The 19,067-nt window shown below is 41.2% G+C and overlaps 1 protein-coding gene across 1 annotated transcript in view; it reads left to right on the plus strand.

The window, feature by feature from the left end:
- The first annotated feature begins 2,172 nt into the window (after positions 1-2,172).
- Positions 2,173-19,067, plus strand: part of MON2 (MON2 homolog, regulator of endosome-to-Golgi trafficking) — a 388,187-nt gene continuing 371,292 nt past the window's right edge. Inside the window, 6 exon segments of the mRNA XM_053719242.1 lie at positions 2,173-2,288; positions 3,245-3,313; positions 3,315-3,377; positions 17,358-17,420; positions 17,423-17,489; positions 17,992-18,046. Of these exon segments, the coding sequence (XP_053575217.1) occupies positions 2,202-2,288; positions 3,245-3,313; positions 3,315-3,377; positions 17,358-17,420; positions 17,423-17,489; positions 17,992-18,046 (404 nt within the window). The 5' untranslated portion in view covers positions 2,173-2,201.

A 19,067-nucleotide genomic window follows, 5' to 3' on the forward strand; every position in this document is an offset into this window, starting at 1 on the left:
ATTTCCTTGTGTCTGTGTGATTTTTCTGTGCAATTTGATGGATGCCTTTTCATGGATATCATTGTATTTATCTTACCTTTGCATTTATCTTACTAACTAGCTATTTCAGGTTGCTAATAACATGTCGTTCATGAATATGATCTTATTTTTGTCGTGTGTCAAGTGAAAGCAGAAAATGTTCTCAGTGCAGCAATACACCCTTTTGTAATGATATATTTGAGAGGCAATAGCTATTGTGTTATTAGTAGCCACTGACTTATTTTTCCAGTACTATAATTTTAGTCTGTCATCTCTTCCAGGCTGCTGGAATCTGGTATAATAAAGGTGAAAAACATATCTTCAAGAAGCACTGACATACTGGCAGGTAATTTATTTTAAAAATAACAATATAAATCATTGCTTACCTCCTAATTACTTTGTGAAAAAGTTCCTAATTTCTGCAATTTTTGCATATTTATCACACTGAATGGTTTCAGAGCTTCATGCAAATGTAATGTTCTACAGAGATCCTGAGCAAGACACTAAATTCAGTTTTAAATCATAATTTATTTATTTAAAGAGCACGTTATACAACACTAACTTGCCAGTGTGAAAAAATGAATTGCCTTCTTGAACTGCTTATTTGCTTACTCCACCTTTAGCAGCAACAATTGCAACCAAGAGCTTCCTTAATTGGAAATCGTTCACATGACTGTGGAGGGCTTTCAGTCCAATCAGATTTGCCGTACTTTAGCGGCATTGGTGTGTTTTCTTAAATGAGCTGTTTGTTAAAGGTCCTGTTAAAGGTCCTACCACAGCATCTCAAGGCGTTCAAGAAAGAACTTTGACTAGACCACTAGAAAACCTTAATTGTGTTTCTTATGAGCTCTGAGGCACAATTACTCTTGTCCTGCTGCATAACCCAGTTACTCCTTGTCTTCAGACCTGTTTACCGGACATTCTCCTTCTGAGTTTTCTAAAAGATAAATAATTTATGTTCCTTTAGTAATGGCAAGTCTTCAAGGCTGGAGGCAGCAAAGCATTCTCACACCTTCACATTACCACCATGTTTGACTGTTGGTACAATGTTCTTATTATAAAATGGTGCGTTTCATGTATGACAGAACATTACAGGACCTATGTCTTCTAAAAAGTTCCACTTTTGACTTGTCTGTTCACAGAACATCCCAAAATGCTTGGGGGTCATCAGTTTGCTTTTTTGCAAGTATGAGGGGGGCTCTAAAGTTTCTATTACTTAAAAATAATGTAAGTCTTTTAATTTCACTATAACTTCAATTTTTGTCCAGTCTCTTTCTTATTGTTAAATTATGATCACTTACCTTAGCAGAGGCCATAGAGGTCTGCAGTTCCTTAGATGTTGCCATAGGTGTTTTTGTAACATCCTGGATGTGTCTTTGCTGTCTACTTGGAAAAAAGTTTGTTCCTAGTTTTCTCCATTTAGAGATAATGGCTTTTACTTTAGTTTCTTGAAGTCTTAGAGTGGTAGTAACTCTTTCCAGATTGACATATCCGAACAACTTTTAGTTCCCCTCATAGCTTCTGATATTTCTTTTGATTGTGGCAGAGTGGGCTGCTTGTTGAGAACTTGTAGGATACTTTTCATTGATAGTACGTTTCTACTTAAGCCTGGTTGTGTCTGCTCTTATTGAATCCAATGATAAATTCACTTTGGTTATTGGGTTGATTGAATGACTAATGAGGCAATTACATTTTTCACATAGGGCAAGTTGGTGTTAACTTTTTATCCTTAAATAAACAAAAATGATTTAAAAACGAAAATTTGTTATGTTTGCTCAGTTTAATGTTGTATTACATAACATTTTGCATGAAGATCTGAACCATAGAGTGTGGCGAATATGCAAAAAAAGGCATTGAGGCAATTTGTTTTGTGTGTGGGAGGATTTTTAGTCCTTACATAGATGTTGCATTAATTTTCTATGGAGTGCTACATTTTAATTTGAACACTTCCAACAGGAATAGTCGGCAATTTGAAACCAGAGAGGTGGACTAATGTAAAGATGCAAAACATTGAATTTGTTATATATGTGTGTGTTATTTTCTCTTGGTCAGCTGAATATGAGTTAATCTCTTGGGTTGTTTATACAATTCAGTTATCTTGTCAATACCTGAGGCCTTACTTTATATCTGTCTCATTCGAAAGCTTTGAGGAGAACAGTTCTGAAGTTGTTCAACCTTTTCTTATGGGCTGTGGAACAAAAGAACCGAAGATCACCCAACTTTGTCTTGCTGCTATCCAACGGCTAATGTCACATGAAGTTGTATCAGAGGTATATGATTAAAATGTTATGTTGCATTTACTTATTGAAAGCCTGCTTTGACATATGCTTGAGGGGAAGAACATCTATTAATTTCTGGTGAAGTATAGATTTTTTTTAAGAATTTTTTTTTTAGTTTTTAAGAATAAATAAAAGTTTAGTTTTTCAAAATCAATTGAATTGTAATATGCTCAGTGAGTGATGTATTCCAAAACGTATATATATGGACCATCTTGTAATCTATTCAGATTCTTGTTGATAAAACATTTATATATAACATTTATAAAATGTTTCTGTATTTTAACTTTTTTGGTGTGTCTATATACATGTTAAAAACATTTCTAAAAAGGTTGAATGTGAATAATTTGGTGCTCTGACAAAATGCAGAAAGACATTTGGCAGAAGGACATTTTGGCAGACGGACATTTGGCTGACAGACAGAAAGCTAAAGAATGTTCCGATTTCGGCCGAGGGCAGATACGTTCCAGAGGTGCTCTGTTCTAACCAGAGCCTCCGGCGCCGCAAACTGCCTCTGGGAACCTTACCATGGGTCCTAGGCCCGCAACGTTTTGTAATTCTCTGTCTGGGAAACTATCTATCTATCAAATCTATCTATTTATCTATCAAATCTATCTATCTATTGTATATATCAAATGTATCTATTGCATCTATTGATCTATCTATCTAATCTATGTATCTATCTATCTATCAAATCTATCTATCTCGTGGCCGGACTGTTATTGTGACAGCCACTTGTGTTTCGGCCAAAATGTCCGTCGGCCAAGTGTCTGTCGGCTAAAAGTCCTGCCACAGAATAATTTATAGTTAGTTTGCTATGGGAGGGATGCAACTATTCAGATCCAAAACAAGGTTCTCTAGGAGATTCAGATCCTGGGTTTTCAGTCTTCTAGTTCTTTTGTAGACCAGGGCATATATATCATTGGGCTATCCTTTTTATCTCCTCACAGGCTGCAGCTGGAAACATTATTAATATGCTATGGCAACTTATGGAAAATGGACTTGAAGAACTAAAATTGGCTACAGACCGTTTTGGTACTTCTAACAACCAACACAGTTGTTCACGATGAGTCACTGTCCAAGGTAAATTTCATAGACTTACATGATTTAATATAATGAAAAAGGACTGTTTCAGTAGTGTAACAAAATGATGTATCCACATTAGTAATGAATGTATATTGAAGGTCTAGAGCGCTGTTTCTCAAACTCTATTCAGTTTTAATCTTGCTGTTCTGTTTAATTAAATAAGGGCTATGGTATAGGTTCTAGTTTTTGAAGCTCTAAGACACTGGTTTTCAATCCTGTCCTCAGACCTCCCTAACAGGCCACATTTTGTGGATATCTGAACTGGAACACAGGTGAAATAAATCAGCCAATTAGTAAACATGGTTATTTTACCTGATCTTACCCAAGGTAATCCAGAAAACATGGCCTGTTGGGGAGGTCTGAGGACAGGTTTGAAAACCAGTGCTCTAAGACATTTACTTGGAATCACTTTTCTAGAGCAGAGTACCTAGTAGTATTGTTTTATATTTGTGAATTCTGGGCAAAGAATTCCATCCTGGCCCCTTGTAAGTTCTTATAATATGTTTTTCACAGGATTACAATATATTGTATTAACCCCATCCTTGAAACAGTATTTTCAGAAAGACAAAAATATTCTAGGACACTACAAAATAGTGCAAATATTAAATAGCTAAGCCTGTAATGAATTATTAAATGATTATAGTAACATAAGAAGAGATTATAAAATATACAAAGTGCAGTAGTGAAGAATCCCACAAAGGTTATACAGTATATGACAGTGTCAGATTAATTTAGTGTGGAAAACTAATAATTTACAGACATTCATAGAGCAGCAAAATAAATAGCTGATACTAAAAATTATGAATTTGCCCAGATACGGTAACCCTGAGATTAAAAATAAACCAAGGGGTAGTAACACTTCCACACTGGTTCAGGTTAAAAAATAAAAGGAACTCCTAAATACCACCTCCTGCCTTCATTGTTTGTGTTAGTGTCTGAATCCCTCCCCATGTAAAACATTGCTAAGCGTTGCATCATATTTAGATGTTCAAATATATCTGTCTCTCTGCCTGTCTATCATCTATCATATGTTAAAAGTTCTTTCTTAAATCTTAATATATATTTTTTTCCCAAAACATTTCAATGGGTTAGAGAACTAGCACAATTAAACTTGAAGTTTCAGATAGTGGGAATAATTTTGTTAAGTATTTGTCTCATTCCTTTATTTTTAACCATGTTTTTTGACCTCTTTAGTGGATACTTCTGGTATTTATGGCATAAGTGAGGTTATTCACATTATAATGCTAAACTAATTATCCTAATTACAACTTATTTTTTAGATTTTATTTCTTAAGAATGTTCTGTAATTTCTATTAATCATTAACATTTCATTCTTATGGTGGTGAGAGTCCATAATTTCATCAATGTATCTAATTGATCACCTGGCACCAGGAGGAGGCAGACACCCTACACAAAGAGCTTTAATATCCCTCTGCCTTCCCTCATCCTCCTAGTATTTCTTTGCCTTGTCTAGAGCAGGCTCCATCGGACTGGGCTTTTGTAATGGAGTTGTGGAGGCCAGTGATTATATGATCTGCATGTTTGATTTTGAACTTTGGCGGGCAGTTTTTTGAGGAAATTGAAGGAGTAAGAGGGGATTGTCTCTAAAACGAAATGTGTATTCCACACTCCAAGTCACGGTCATACCCACCGGTACAAGAACACACGGGAGGTAACCTCTCATTGCCTCTGTTACATGCCTGCTAATTTTTTAATCTTGTGAGTGTACGTATTTATTTTAGGGGTACTGATTAATAAATGTTTTACTTTAAACATGAATCAGAGGTGCCCATCTCTTGTGTGCTTTGTCATTCTGGATCTGAAAACCTTGAAAAACATTCTTAAGGGTTCCCTCTTTTAAAGATGTAAACTACCAGAACTATCCTCCCTTTAGTGCTCAAGGTCAGTTTATGAACAACCATAGACTTGAAGGGGTGCTTACCTGCACATACCTATTCACAAGGAACATTACCGGTTCTTTTTGTTTTGTATTCCTGGACAGGGCATTATCAGTTTTTAACTCTTCCCTTTGGTCCTTGCTATAGCTTTCATGATTTTATTACCAAAGTTCTGGGCGCTCTGCTGTTCGTGGTCAGAGCTCTGGGATTAGCTGTGGCTCCCTAGTTGGATGATATTTTGGTATCAGCTCTATCTTTACCTTTTTAGCGACTTCTCATACAAAGAAGACTATGGTTTTCTCCAACATTGGTGTGTCCGGTCCACTGTGGGATATTCTCTTCCCCAACAGGAAATGGCAAAGAGTCCCAGCAAGAGCTGGTCACATGATCCCTCCTAGGCTCCGCCCACTCCAGTCATTCTCTTTGTCGTTGCACAGGCAACATCTCCACGGAGATGGTTAAGAGTTTTTTGGTGTTTAAATGTAGTTTTATTCTTCTATCAAGTGTTTGTTATTTTAAAATAGTGCTGGTATGTACTATTTACTCTGAAACAGAAAGGATGAAGATTTCTGTTTGTAAGAGGAAGATGATTTTAGCAGACAGTAACTAAAATCGATTGCTGTTTCCTCACAGGGACTGTGAGATGAAGTAACTTCAGTTGGGGGAAACAGTTAGCAGACTTTTCGCTTAAGGTATGACTAGCCATATTTCTAACAAGACCATGTAATGCTGGAAGGCTGTCATTTCCCCTCAATGGGGACCGGGTAAGACCATTTTTCTTAGTCAAACATAAAAAGAATAAAGGGCTTAAAAAGGGCTTAAAAACTGGTAGACATTTTATGGGCTAAAACGATTGCTTTATTGGGGCATATTATGCAGATTCTAGCTAATAATTGGCATTATAATCTTGGGGGAACGTTATAAAAAACGGCAGGCACTGTGTTGGACACCTTTTTTAGGTCTGGGGGGCCTTTCTAGTTATAGACTGAGCCTCATTTTCGCGCCATTACTGCGCAGTTGTTTTTGGAGAGCAAGGCATGCAGATGCATGTGTGAGGATCTAAGAATCACTAAAAAAGCTTCTAGAAGGCGTCATTTGGTATCGTATTCCCCTCTGGGCTTGGTTGGGTCTCAGCAAAGCATATAGCTGGGACTGTATAGGGGTTAAATTTTAAAACGGCTCCGGTTCCGTTATTTTAAGGGTTAAAGCTCTGAAATTTGGTGTGCAATACTTTTAATGCTTTAAGACACTGTGGTGAAATTTTGGTAATTTTTGAACAATTCCTTCATATTTTTCACATATTCAGTAATAAAGTGTTTTCAGTTTGAAATTTAAAGTGACAGTAACGGTTTTATTTTAAAACGTTTTTTTTGTGCTTTGTTGACAAGTTTAAGCCTGTTTAACATGTCTATACCATCAGATAAGCTATGTTCTATATGTATGAAAGCCAATGTGTCTCCCCATTTAAATTTATGTGATAATTGTGCCATAGTGTCCAAACAAAGTAAGGACAGTAATGCCACAGATAATGATATTGCCCAAGATGATTCCTCAAATGAGGGGAGTAAACATGATACTACATCATCCCCTACTGTGTCTACACCAGTTTTGCCCACACAGGAGGCCCCTAGTACATCTAGTGCGCCAATACTTATTACCATGCAACAATTAACGGCTGTAATGGATAACTCCATAGCGAATCTTTTATCCAAAATGCCTACTTATCAGAGAAAGCGCGATTGCTCTGTTTTAAACACTGAAGAGCAAGAGGGGCGCTGATGATAACTGTTCTGACATACACTCACACCAATCTCAAGGGGCCATGAGGGAGGTTTTGTCTGATGGAGAAATCTCAGATTCAGGAAAAATTTCTCATCAAGCTGAACCTGATATTGTGACATTTAAATTTAAATTAGAACATCTCCGCGCACTGCTTAAGGAGGTGTTATCTACTCTGGATGATTGTGACAATTTGGTCATTCCAGAGAAATTATGTAAGATGGACAAGTTCCTAGAGGTTCCGGTGCCCCCCAACGCTTTTCCTATACCCAAGCGGGTGGCGGACATAGTAAATAAAGAGTGGGAAAAGCCCGGCATACCTTTTGTTCCCCCCCCTATATTTAAGAAATTATTTCCTATAGTCGACCCCAGAAAGGACTTATGGCAGACAGTCCCCAAGGTCGAGGGGGGCGGTTTCTACTCTAAACAAACGCACTACTATTCCTATCGAAGATAGTTGTGCTTTCAAAGATCCTATGGATAAAAAATTAGAGGGTTTGCTTAAAAAGATTTTTGTACAGCAAGGTTACCTTCTACAACCAATTTCATGCATTGTTCCTATCACTACGGCAGCGTGTTTCTGGTTCGAGGAACTAGAAAAGTCGCTCAGTAAAGAATCTTCGTATGAGGAGGTTATGGACAGAGTTCAAGCACTTAAATTGGCTAACTCTTTTGTTTTAGGACGCCGCTTTGCAATTAGCTAGATTAGCGGCGAAAAATTCAGGGTTTGCTATCGTGGCGCGCAGAGCGCTTTGGCTAAAGTCTTTGTTCAGCGGATGTGTCTTCCAAGACAAAATTGCTTAACATTCCTTTCAAAGGTAAAACATTATTTGGACCTGATTTGAAAGAGATTATTTCAGACATCACTGGGGGAAAGGGCCACGCCCTCCCACAGGATAGGTCTTTTAAGGCTAAAAATAAGCCTAATTTTCGTCCCTTTCGCAGAAACGGACCAGCCTCTAATTCTGCATCCTCTAAGCAAGAGGGTAATACTTCACAACCCAAACCAGCCTGGAAACCAATGCAAGGCTGGAACAAGGGTAAGCAGGCCAAGAAGCCTACCACTGCTACCAAAACAGCATGGAGGGATAGCCCCCGATCCGGGACCGGATCTAGTGGGGGGCAGACTCTCTCTCTTTGCTCAGGCTTGGGCAAGAGATGCTCAGGATCCTTGGGCGCTAGAAATAGTTTCTCAAGGTTATCTCCTGGAATTCAAGGAACTACCCCCAAGGGGAAGGTTCCACAGGTCTCACTTATCTTCAAACCAAATAAAGAGACAGGCATTCTTACATTGTGTAGAAGACCTGTTAAAGATGGGAGTGATACATCCAGTTCCCATAAGAGAACAAGGAATGGGTTTTTATTCCAATCTGTTCATAGTTCCCAAAAAAGAGGGAACATTCAGACCAATTTTGGATCTGAAGATCCTAAACAAATTTCTCAGGGTACCATCGTTCAAAATGGAAACTATTCGAACGATCCTACCCACCATCCAGGAAAGTCAATTTATGACTACCGTGGATTTAAAGGATGCGTACCTACATATTCCTATCCACATGGAACATCATCAGTTCCTAAGGTTCGCTTTTCTGGACAAGCATTACCAGTTTGTGGCACTTCCATTCGGATTAGCCACTGCTCCAAGGATTTTCACAAAGGTACTAGGGTCCCTTCTAGCGGTTCTAAGACCAAGGGGCATTGCAGTAGTACCTTACTTGGACGACATCCTAATTCAAGCGTCGTCCCTGTCAAAAGCAAAGGCTCATACGGACATCGTCCTAGCCTTTCTCAGATCTCACGGATGGAAGGTGAACAAAGAAAAAAGTTCTCTGTCCCCGTCTACAAGAGTTCCCTTCTTGGGAACAATAATAGATTCCTTAGAAATGAGGATTTTTCTGACAGAGGTCAGAAAATCAAAACTTCTAAGCTCTTGTCAAGTACTTCATTCTGTTCCTCGTCCTTCCATAGTGCAGTGCATGGAAGTAATAGGATTGATGGTTGCAACAATGGACATAGTTCCTTTTGCACGAATTCATCTAAGACCATTACAACTGTGCATGCTCAGACAGTGGAATGGGGATTATACAGACTTGTCTCCGATGATTCAAGTAGATCAAAAGACCAGAGATTCACTCCGTTGGTGGCTGACCCTGGACAATCTGTCACAGGGAATGAGCTTCCGCAGACCAGAGTGGGTCATTGTCACAACCGACGCCAGTCTAGTGGGCTGGGGCGCGGTCTGGGAATCCCTGAAAGCTCAGGGTCTATGGTCTCGGGAAGAGTCTCTTCTCCCGATAAACATTCTGGAACTGAGAGCGATATTCAATGCTCTCAGAGCTTGGCCTCAACTAGCAAAGGCCAAATTCATAAGGTTTCAATCAGACAACATGACGACCGTCGCATATATCAATCATCAGGGGGGAACAAGGAGTTCCCTGGCGATGAAAGAAGTGACCAAGATAATTCAATGGGCGGAGGATCACTCCTGCCACTTGTCTGCGATCCACATCCCAGGAGTGGAAAATTGGGAAGCAGATTTTCTGAGTCGTCAGACATTCCCAGGCTGGTAGCCAGGATCAATCAGGAGAGGGCTTCGGTGATCTTGATAGCTCCTGCGTGGCCACGCAGGACTTGGTATGCAGACCTGGTGAATATGTCATCGGCTCCACTATGGAAGCTACCTTTGAGACAGGACCTTCTTGTTCAGGGTCCATTCGAACATCCGAATCTGGTTTCCCTCCAACTGACGGCTTGGAGATTGAACGCTTGATTTTATCAAAGCGTGGGTTTTCAGATTCTGTAATAGATACTCTGATTCAGGCTAGGAAGCCTGTAACTAGAAAAATTTACCATAAAATATGGAAAAAATATATCTGTTGGTGTGAATCCAAAGGATTCCCATGGAACAAGATAAAAATTCCTAAGATTCTATCCTTTCTACAAGAAGGTTTGGAGAAAGGATTATCTGCAAGTTCTCTAAAGGGACAGATCTCTGCTTTATCTGTTTTACTTCACAAAAGACTGGCAGCCGTGCCAGATGTTCAAGCATTTGTTCAGGCTCTGGTTAGGATCAAGCCTGTTTACAGACCTTTGACTCCTCCCTGGAGTCTAAATCTAGTTCTTTCAGTTCTTCAAGGGGTTCCGTTTGAACCTTTACATTCCATAGATATTAAGTTACTATCTTGGAAAGTTTTGTTTTTAGTTGCAATTTCTTCTGCTAGAAGAGTTTCAGAGTTATCTGCTCTGCAGTGTTCTCCGCCCTATCTGGTGTTCCATGCAGATAAGGTGGTTTTGCGTACTAAGCCTGGTTTTCTTCCGAAAGTTGTTTCTAACAAAAATATTAACCAGGAGATAGTTGTACCTTCTTTGTGTCCGAATCCAGTTTCAAAGAAGGAACGTTTGTTACACAATTTGGACGTAGTCCGTGCTCTAAAATTCTATTTAGAGGCTACTAAAGATTTCAGACAAACATCTTCCTTGTTTGTTGTTTATTCTGGTAAAAGGAGAGGTCAAAAAGCGACTTCTACCTCTCTTTCCTTTTGGCTTAAAAGCATTATCCGATTGGCTTATGAGACTGCCGGACGGCAGCCTCCCGAAAGAATCACAGCTCACTCCACTAGGGCTGTGGCTTCCACATGGGCCTTCAAGAACGAGGCTTCTGTTGACCAGATATGTAAGGCAGCGACTTGGTCTTCACTGCACACTTTTGCCAAATTTTACAAATTTGATACTTTTGCTTCTTCGGAGGCTATTTTTGGGAGAAAGGTTTTGCAAGCTGTGGTTCCTTCCGTTTAGGTGACCTGATTTGCTCCCTCCCTTCATCCGTGTCCTAAAGCTTTGGTATTGGTTCCCACAAGTAAGGATGACGCCGTGGACCGGACACACCAATGTTGGAGAAAACAGAATTTATGCTTACGTGATAAATTACTTTCTCCAACGGTGTGTCCGGTCCACGGCCCGCCCTGGTTTTTTAATCAGGTCTGATGAATTATTTTCTCTAACTACAGTCACCACGGTATCGTATGGTTTCTCCTATATATATTTCCTCCTGTCCGTCGGTCGAATGACTGGGGTGGGCGGAGCCTAGGAGGGATCATGTGACCAGCTTTGCTGGGACTCTTTGCCATTTCCTGTTGGGGAAGAGAATATCCCACAAGTAAGGATGACGCCGTGGACCGGACACACCGTTGGAGAAAGTAATTTATCAGGTAAGCATAAATTCTGTTTTTTTTACAGTCATGGCTAGAAGTTCAAGTAGCAAGAGCTTTCTGACCCCATGTCCAAGAGTTTAATTTCTGGAAATTATCATAGATTTGGACTTAATGCAACTTTTTTGACAGCTTAGCTTCATTCTGCTTGTCAGAATCTGCAGCCCCTATTCCAGGTGTCTGTGGCTCAGTGCATGAAATTAGCGGATCTGAGGGTGGCAGCATCAGAAACCATTCTGTTTTGCATGATTTAATTTGGGCCCACTTCAACTATGCATGCTAAAGCATTGGAATGGAGACCACACCAACCTGTCTGTTAATCCATCTGGCTTCTGCAATCAAAAAAATCTCTTTCCTGGTGGATATCCCTCATTCCAATTTGTTTGGGGATGGTCTTGCTTTGTCCGTCATTGGAAATAATTACCTTGGACACCAGCATTTTGGGTTGAGGTGTGGTCTGGGGATCACAAAGATCTCAGAGAGGTTGGTGTCCTCAAGAGGCGAGGTTACCAATAAACATTTTGGAGCTTTTTGCGATCTTTAGAGCTATTCAGGCTTGACCTCTTCTCAAGACTATTGCTTTAATTTGTTTTCAGTCCGACATCATTACGGTGGTAGCCTATATCCATCATCAGCGTGGTACTCACAGCACTTTATCAATGAGTTTTCTTACATTCTGAATTGGGCAGAAGCTCATCACTGTACCATCTCCGCAATCCACATTCCCGGGGTCAACATTTGGGAAATGGATTATCTGAGTTGTCACGCTCTGAAACACAAACTTCCCAAGTATGGGTGGAGGTCACCCAAGTAGATTCTCATGCAGAATTGATAGATACTCTAGCAGTTCTGTATTTTTCATCTAGTTTATCTATTTCCTCCAATTGTACTTCTTCTTAGGATAATTGCTCAGATCAAATAAGAATCAATTTCAGCAGTCTTAATAGCTCCTGCTTGGCCACGAAGGGCGTGTATGATGATCCGGTTCAGATGTCCAGCTCTGCTCTGTTGCGTCTAACTCAGCTCCACAGTTTTTCTAGTCAACATAGTTTGCACCTCTTTACCCTACTAGCTTTCTTCTTTCTCCTATTCTTGGCTATACGTAATACTTGAAGGGTCAGGGAAGAAGGAGGGATATTAAAGCTCTTGGGGTAGGGTGTCTTTGCCTTCTTCTGGTGGCCAGGTGATGAATTCGTAACAGTAATGAATCATGGACTCACCACCAAGAACAAAAGGAATTTATTAGATAAGAATAAATTATGTTTTTTATATAAAATGGAATTAGTGTATTTTTCTTCCTAATGGGAAAGAGTCCACAGCCGCATTCATTACTTATGGGAAATAAGAACCTGGCCACCAGGAGGAGGCAAAGACCCACCAGCCAAAGGCATACATACTCCTCCCACTTCCCCCAGTCATTCTTTGCCTTTCGTCCCAGGAGGTTGGCAGAGATGTGTCAGAAGTTTTCTTTTAAAATTATTTTTTCATATGTCTCTTATGAAGGGTGCTACCCTTCGACATGGGACGGGAGTTTTAAGTAGTCCTGTCAGTCTCTCATGGAGGGCCTGGGCGAAATTGAGAGTCCGCAGATGCAGTGGGATCTTCCCCTGTGACACCATCCCCGACTCGTATTCAGAGCTCTGTTTCAGCACTTGGCATTGCCGAACTTCGTTTCGCTACATGCTGTCTTCTCTCAGTCCATGAAGGAGGCAATGCTACTATTCGTCACACTTGAAGGGCGTGTTCCTGTTCCAACGGCGTAGATTCCAGTAAGATTGTTTAATTTTATTCCGTTACCTGTAATGTGATTATTATGACAGTTAAGTATCGGCCTCGCTGAGGCAACTTCTGCTTTGATCTGGAAATCATGAGATAATTCCTCCTTAGCGTGGATTAGTTAACTGGTAGGGTTTTTTTTTAATCATGTTTCTTATGTGATTCAACCTGCTTGTGTGTGTGCATAGGGGCTCTGCGGCCGAGACATATGCCTAGGTGGCACATATTGGCTTGTTCTTTCGGTTTGTAGTTTACACGGCTTAGAACTATACCTTCGGAATATGCCTATTTTATTCAGACTAGCTTAACTTTTTCTGTACGCCTAATTTTGCCGCCCTTTAGTGGCGCATTTTGGGATTTCACAGGGCATCTGGTGACAGGCGTGTTTTTACGCTTGGGTGGGTCTTCTTCCCCTTCCGCATTCCTGACTGAATGGCGACGGCGGAAAGAGTCTGCTCCGCTGAGGTCTGGTCATAGGAGGTGGGGAGTGCCCCCAGCCATTGTGGGTGTCAGGTACAAGTTTTTTTTTTCTTTTCTCAATCCCTGTTTATCTTGTGCAGTCTTAAGCCATGGAGGATTCCAATGCCGGGACTATTTTTATATCAGATCCTGAGTCGTCCTCGGGTGAATATTGTAATTCTGAGTCGTCCTCAGATGAGGACCGTGATTTGGCCCTGTTATCGCAAGTCTGACAATCTTGTCTCTTGCGTCTGGATAGTTTGCCAGGTCCCTCGGGCTTGGGGGATCGTGGACCTTCCGAGCCATCGGCCTCTAGGGGCGCTGCTCCTCAGGAGGCGCCTTCCCAATCGCATACTCCTTTTACTTTTGAGTTCCCCGATGTTAATGTCCCCTCCGCGCTGGGCTGGGACATTTGCGATTTAATATTTTAATGACACTGATTCGCTTGCAGGACTCTGAAGTTTCCTTGCAGTTATGTGCCTGCCTATTCCGGTGTTCAGACTGTGAACGGCACTATACTTTTCCCCCCGGGGGTGTTTGTTCCCCCTTTTTGTTCTTTACGTTATCGGATTGTGGCGGCTGCGTGTCCTATTAATACAACTTTTTGACTTATTAGGGGATCCTTTCCTTTATGGTCCGAAGACCTTCTCAGTTCTCCCAAGATTTTTCGAGATAGGCTAGTGGGGATGTGTCTCTCCCCGGTCAGTCTACTGTGTGTTTTTCCCAGTCCTTTTGTTCTGGAGGTTATGGTTTCCGTTGGGCAAGTCCTGCGGAGACATAGTTCCTTCTGGGCGGATGCCTGCGGGTGTCCTTGTTTTTCTTTTATCCGGTCCGGATTATTTTTCTTCTGTGTTCCCTATGGGAATTCTGGGATTGCTTGATTTAAGTTCTTCTATGGAAGTTGTTCCCGGATTTCTTCCGAAGTTTTGTGTGTGACCTGTTACTTATTAGTGACACATGTTGCGTCTAGCTGGTCTGGCCGGACCTGCTGATTCTCTTGTTCAGTTATTTATTTTTATACAAAAAAAGACACGCTATTCTTCTGGACCTTCAGGTCTGGATGTCGGAAATGCTTGGGCTGGCCCGTGTCAGTCCGCACCTGACGTCAGGACCGGTGGTATCCCACCGCTTCCTTTCGCATCCCTGGTCCGAGGAGTGTGGTCCTTACCGCGTGGAGTGGTTAGGCCCTTTTAAGCTACTGTGATGGTTCTCCTAGGGTCTTTGCCATCATGTAGTTTAGGCTGCCATGCGGAGGTGGCCAATGTCCTTTACCTCCACCCCTGGGAGCTTTTTAGGCTCTGATGGGATTTTGGATTGACTTCTTCTGTGTTGTCACTGGTTCCCTGGTCGTCTTTATCGCCCCTTGGGGGTGTGGGCCCGCGGTGGGCTCTGTTTTTGTGCTGATTAGGGTTTTTTTTTCCCTATCGGACTCGTGCTTGTGGGTGTTTTTCGCAGTATCTCTTGTTTCCTCCTTGGATTTTGATTTGAGGTGCTTGTCCTCGTTGAGATAGCCGGCCAGTGTTTCCGGCTTGGGGCGTGTTGCCTTGGGCGCTGACTTATGGAAGTCTGGTTTCCTCCGTATGATTCTATCGTGGATCTCGGGGGGAGAGTCTAGGTTTTTGGCAGTCTAGCTTTTTATCCTATCTGTATGTCCCTGATATACCCCTGGGTTTTGGGGTCGGGTCAGGATGGGTCCTATTGTCTCCCTTTTCAGGGAGTCTGGGGTATTTTCGGTTTGATACCTTTGGGGAGGATGGACTTCTGGACCTTTCTTTTTTAAGGGGTTCCCATTTCCTATTCCTTTTTGGTGTCTGTCTAGCTCTGTTTGACCTATTTTTCCCCTTTGTCTCTGCCTTCTGCAGACTTTGTCACAGCGCATGGGTTGAGTTTGTTGGTCTCCTTGCCGCTTGTGTTAAGGGGGCTTGAGCGGTTGCTCTCAGTCTTGACCCTTTTTATGGGGTTCCGGAAGGTCTGTATTCCTTTTTGTCCTAGGATTTGCGCTGGTCACTCAACACTTTGGGCTTTCTGTGCCTGTACAATCATTTGTAGATTGGTTGGGTGTCCGGGGGACACTTGCTCCCTGTCTCGTGTTTTTCTGAGGGACTCTTGTCTCTCTTGGATTAGCTTCGCTGCCTAGTAGCGGAAGATTTGCTATTGGGAAACAGCTGCAGTTATTTTACTTTGTCTGCTGGCAAGCTATTGAACCTAAGTTGCCTAGTAGTTAGCTTGTCCGTCTAGCTAGCTGCAGCTCTGGAGTTTGTACTCGGCTGCGATTACTTGTTATTTTATATCTGATGCCTGTGTGCTTGCCCTTAGGGATTGTCTCCTTAGGTCTCTGGGGTTCTTTCCCGGGGTCTGGTTGCTTTTCTTGTGTGCCAGGTGGTCCTTCAATTTCTTCTTGTGTAGGGGTGGGGTTCGGTTGGTCAGCTATTTTGGCATACGGTTAGCTTCGCTACCCAGCTTGCCGTTTCCAGGGCGACGGTTGCTGCTTGAACGCTAGCATGCACTTTAAGGTCCCTTGTGAGGCGTTTTTTCTGAACCCTCTGGGGGTGTTGGATCCTTGGGATCCCTTTGTTCAGAAATGTTGATTCAGGAAGGATGTCCCGCTGCTCAGCGGTCTATAGTGGTGTAGTGTGGATCTGCGCAGTTTCAGTTGCCCAGGAGCGGGCTGTTTCGTATCCGTTTTCGGATGGGGCTCTGCTTATTTTGCGCCACTAGTTTTTGTCATCATTTTCCTGTTTCTCTCCTGAGCTTTTCTCCTGCTACGGAAAGTTTTCCTTGCTTGTGAGGTGTCAGTTTCTTGTAGTCTGGGGTGTGGGACTTGGTCTTTTTTCCCTGCTCACTGGGGTGGGGTTTTTTTCCTTTACGTCCTCGTTTATATGGTGACGCGTGTCCACTCTCTCTCTCCGCTGTTTTTGCGTTTGCTGGTTATTAAGATCATTTGTTTCTCTTCTGGTCCTTTCCTGACTTTTCATATAGTCTGTTCGGGTGTAGCCTGCTGAGTGGCTCTGGGTTGTCTCCTTGTCACCCTGGACGTTGTTCCTTTTCTTCTCTCTTGTATCTTCCCTCTGGGAATTTTTAGTCGGGTCCCTCGCTTGGTTGAGGGGCTGCGACTGGGTTATTGCCCCTGACAGATGCTGTCCTTGAGGTGGGTGCTCTTGGTTGGGCCCACTCGTGGTTCTATCTAGGTTCTTTGGACTGTTGGTAGATTTGTGTTTCTGGGACCGCTTTTTGTTTTCCAAAATGTTTGTTGATCCCTGTTTCGGACGAACTGGGATTTTGTTTTCTTGGGAATCTGTTTTTAGGTCGGTGCCATTATTGGTCCGCTTCTTACCCTTCCATTTTGGCATTCTGTGTCCTCTTTGGCTGTAATGAATGCGGCTGTGGACTCTTTCCCATTAGGAAGAAAAACATAAATTATGTTTACCTGATGATAATTTTCTTTTCTTCCGTGGGAAAGAGTCCACAGCCCCCCTCCTTTTTTTTTTGAGGAGTTGTTGTTTATCTTCTGGCACCCTTTCAACTTGATGCTAACTTCCACTGTTCCTTGTTCCTCGGCTAAATGACTGGGGGGTGGGGGAAGTGGGAGGAGTATTTATGCCTTTGGCTGGTGGGTCTTTGCTCCTCCTGGTGGCCAGGTTCTTATTTCCCATAAGTAATGAATGCGGCTGTGGACTCTTTCCCACGGAAAAAAAGAAAATTATCAGGTAAGCATAATTTATGTTTTTTTTGCAGTTCTTGATGAATGCAACAAAGTGCACCATTTATGTGTTCTAATGTAATTTGTATGGCTGCTAAACTAAAACACTATAAAATAAAAAACTGAAGCTTTTTAAATAAATTATCATATATTTCAGGCAATTGTCCTTTGTTTTCGTCTGCACTTCACAAAAGATAACATAACCAATAACACTGCCGCAGATCCACTGTGCGTCAAGTTGTTACTGTTGTGTTTGAGCGAATGGTGGCTGAAGATGAAAAGTACAAAGGTGAGCAATTTGGGTACTCCCATTTATTATAGTCAGCATGTTGTTTTTCAGTTTATTTAAAGTCTAGCTGAAAACCCATGTTTTTTAAAATTAATTTTAAATAAGTTTTTTCTTATGTAGGCATATTTTAAAGGGACACTCAAGTCAAATTAAATGTTCATGATTCAGATAGAGCATGCAATTTTAAACAACTTTCCACTTTACTTCCATTAACAAATTCCATTAACAAATTGTGCAATGAGTCACCACCAGCTCCTACTAAGCATGTGCAAGAATTCACAGAATATTTGTATATACATTTATTATTGGCTGATGGCTGTCACATGATACAGTGGGAGTGGAAATAGACATAACTGAAATTTGTCAGAAAAAATCTACTGCTCATTTTAAGATCAGACTAAGTGCTATTTCATTGTCTTTTTATCATGCATTTGTTGATTATGCAATTCTACTGTATTTACTGGTAATTTAAAGTCTAGAAATCTTCCATTTTCCCTTGCAGCACAGACGGGCTACATAGCCACCCACCTTCATTTTGACAAAAGTATTGAGATTGAGTAAAAATTAAACGTGTGATGTGTGTATATATCTGTCTATTAATATACAGTTAATATATATAAATATAATTCTCTATCTATATAGAACTATATCTATATATATATATATATATATATATATATATATATATTATAGAGAGAGAGAGAGAAGAGAGAGAGAGAGAGAGAAGAGAGAGAGAGAGAGAGAGAGAGAGAGAGAGAGAGAGAGAGAGAAGATGAGAGAGAGGAGAGAGAGAGAGAGATCATTTAATGTGCTTTGCTTTATTGCTATTCACAAATATTGCCTTTATTTTTACAAATTTAAGGTTGTGGCAACCCAGTGTATTTTTTCTGACATATGAATACACATATTATACCACCAGCAAAAGATTATGACTGACAGAAGGCTCAGTTAATAATTAGCATTTTTTTTATTAATAAATTATTTTTTATTAACCCCCTTAGTGACCAGACCATTTTTCAATTTTCTTACTGTTAAGGACCAGGGCTATATTTACATTTCTGTTTGTGTTTAGCTGTAATTTTCCTCTTACTCATTTACTGTACACACACATATTATATACTGTTTTCTCCAACATTGGTGTGTCCGGTCCACGCGTCATCCTTACTTGTGGGGATATCTCTTCCCCAACAGGAAATGGCAAAGAGTCCAGCAAAGCTGGCCATATAGTCCCTCCTAGGCTCCGCCCACCCCAGTCATTCTCTTTGCCGTTGCACAGGCAACATCTCCACGGACATGGTTAAGAGTTTTTTGGTGTTTAAATGTAGTTTTTATTCTTCTATCAAGTGTTTGTTATTTTAAAATAGTGCTGGTATGTACTATTTACTCTGAAACGAGAAAAGGATGAAGATTTCTGTTTGTGAGAGGAAGATGATTTTAGCAGACAGTAACTAAAAACGATTGCTGTTTCCACATAGGACTGTTGAGATAAGTAACTCAGTTGGGGGAACAGTTTGCAGTCCTTTGCTGCTTGGGTGTATGACACATTCTAACAAGACGATGTAATGCTGGAAGCTGTCA

Source organism: Bombina bombina, chromosome 6 (assembly GCF_027579735.1).
Source record: "Bombina bombina isolate aBomBom1 chromosome 6, aBomBom1.pri, whole genome shotgun sequence".
NCBI classification, from domain to species: Eukaryota; Metazoa; Chordata; class Amphibia; order Anura; family Bombinatoridae; genus Bombina; species Bombina bombina.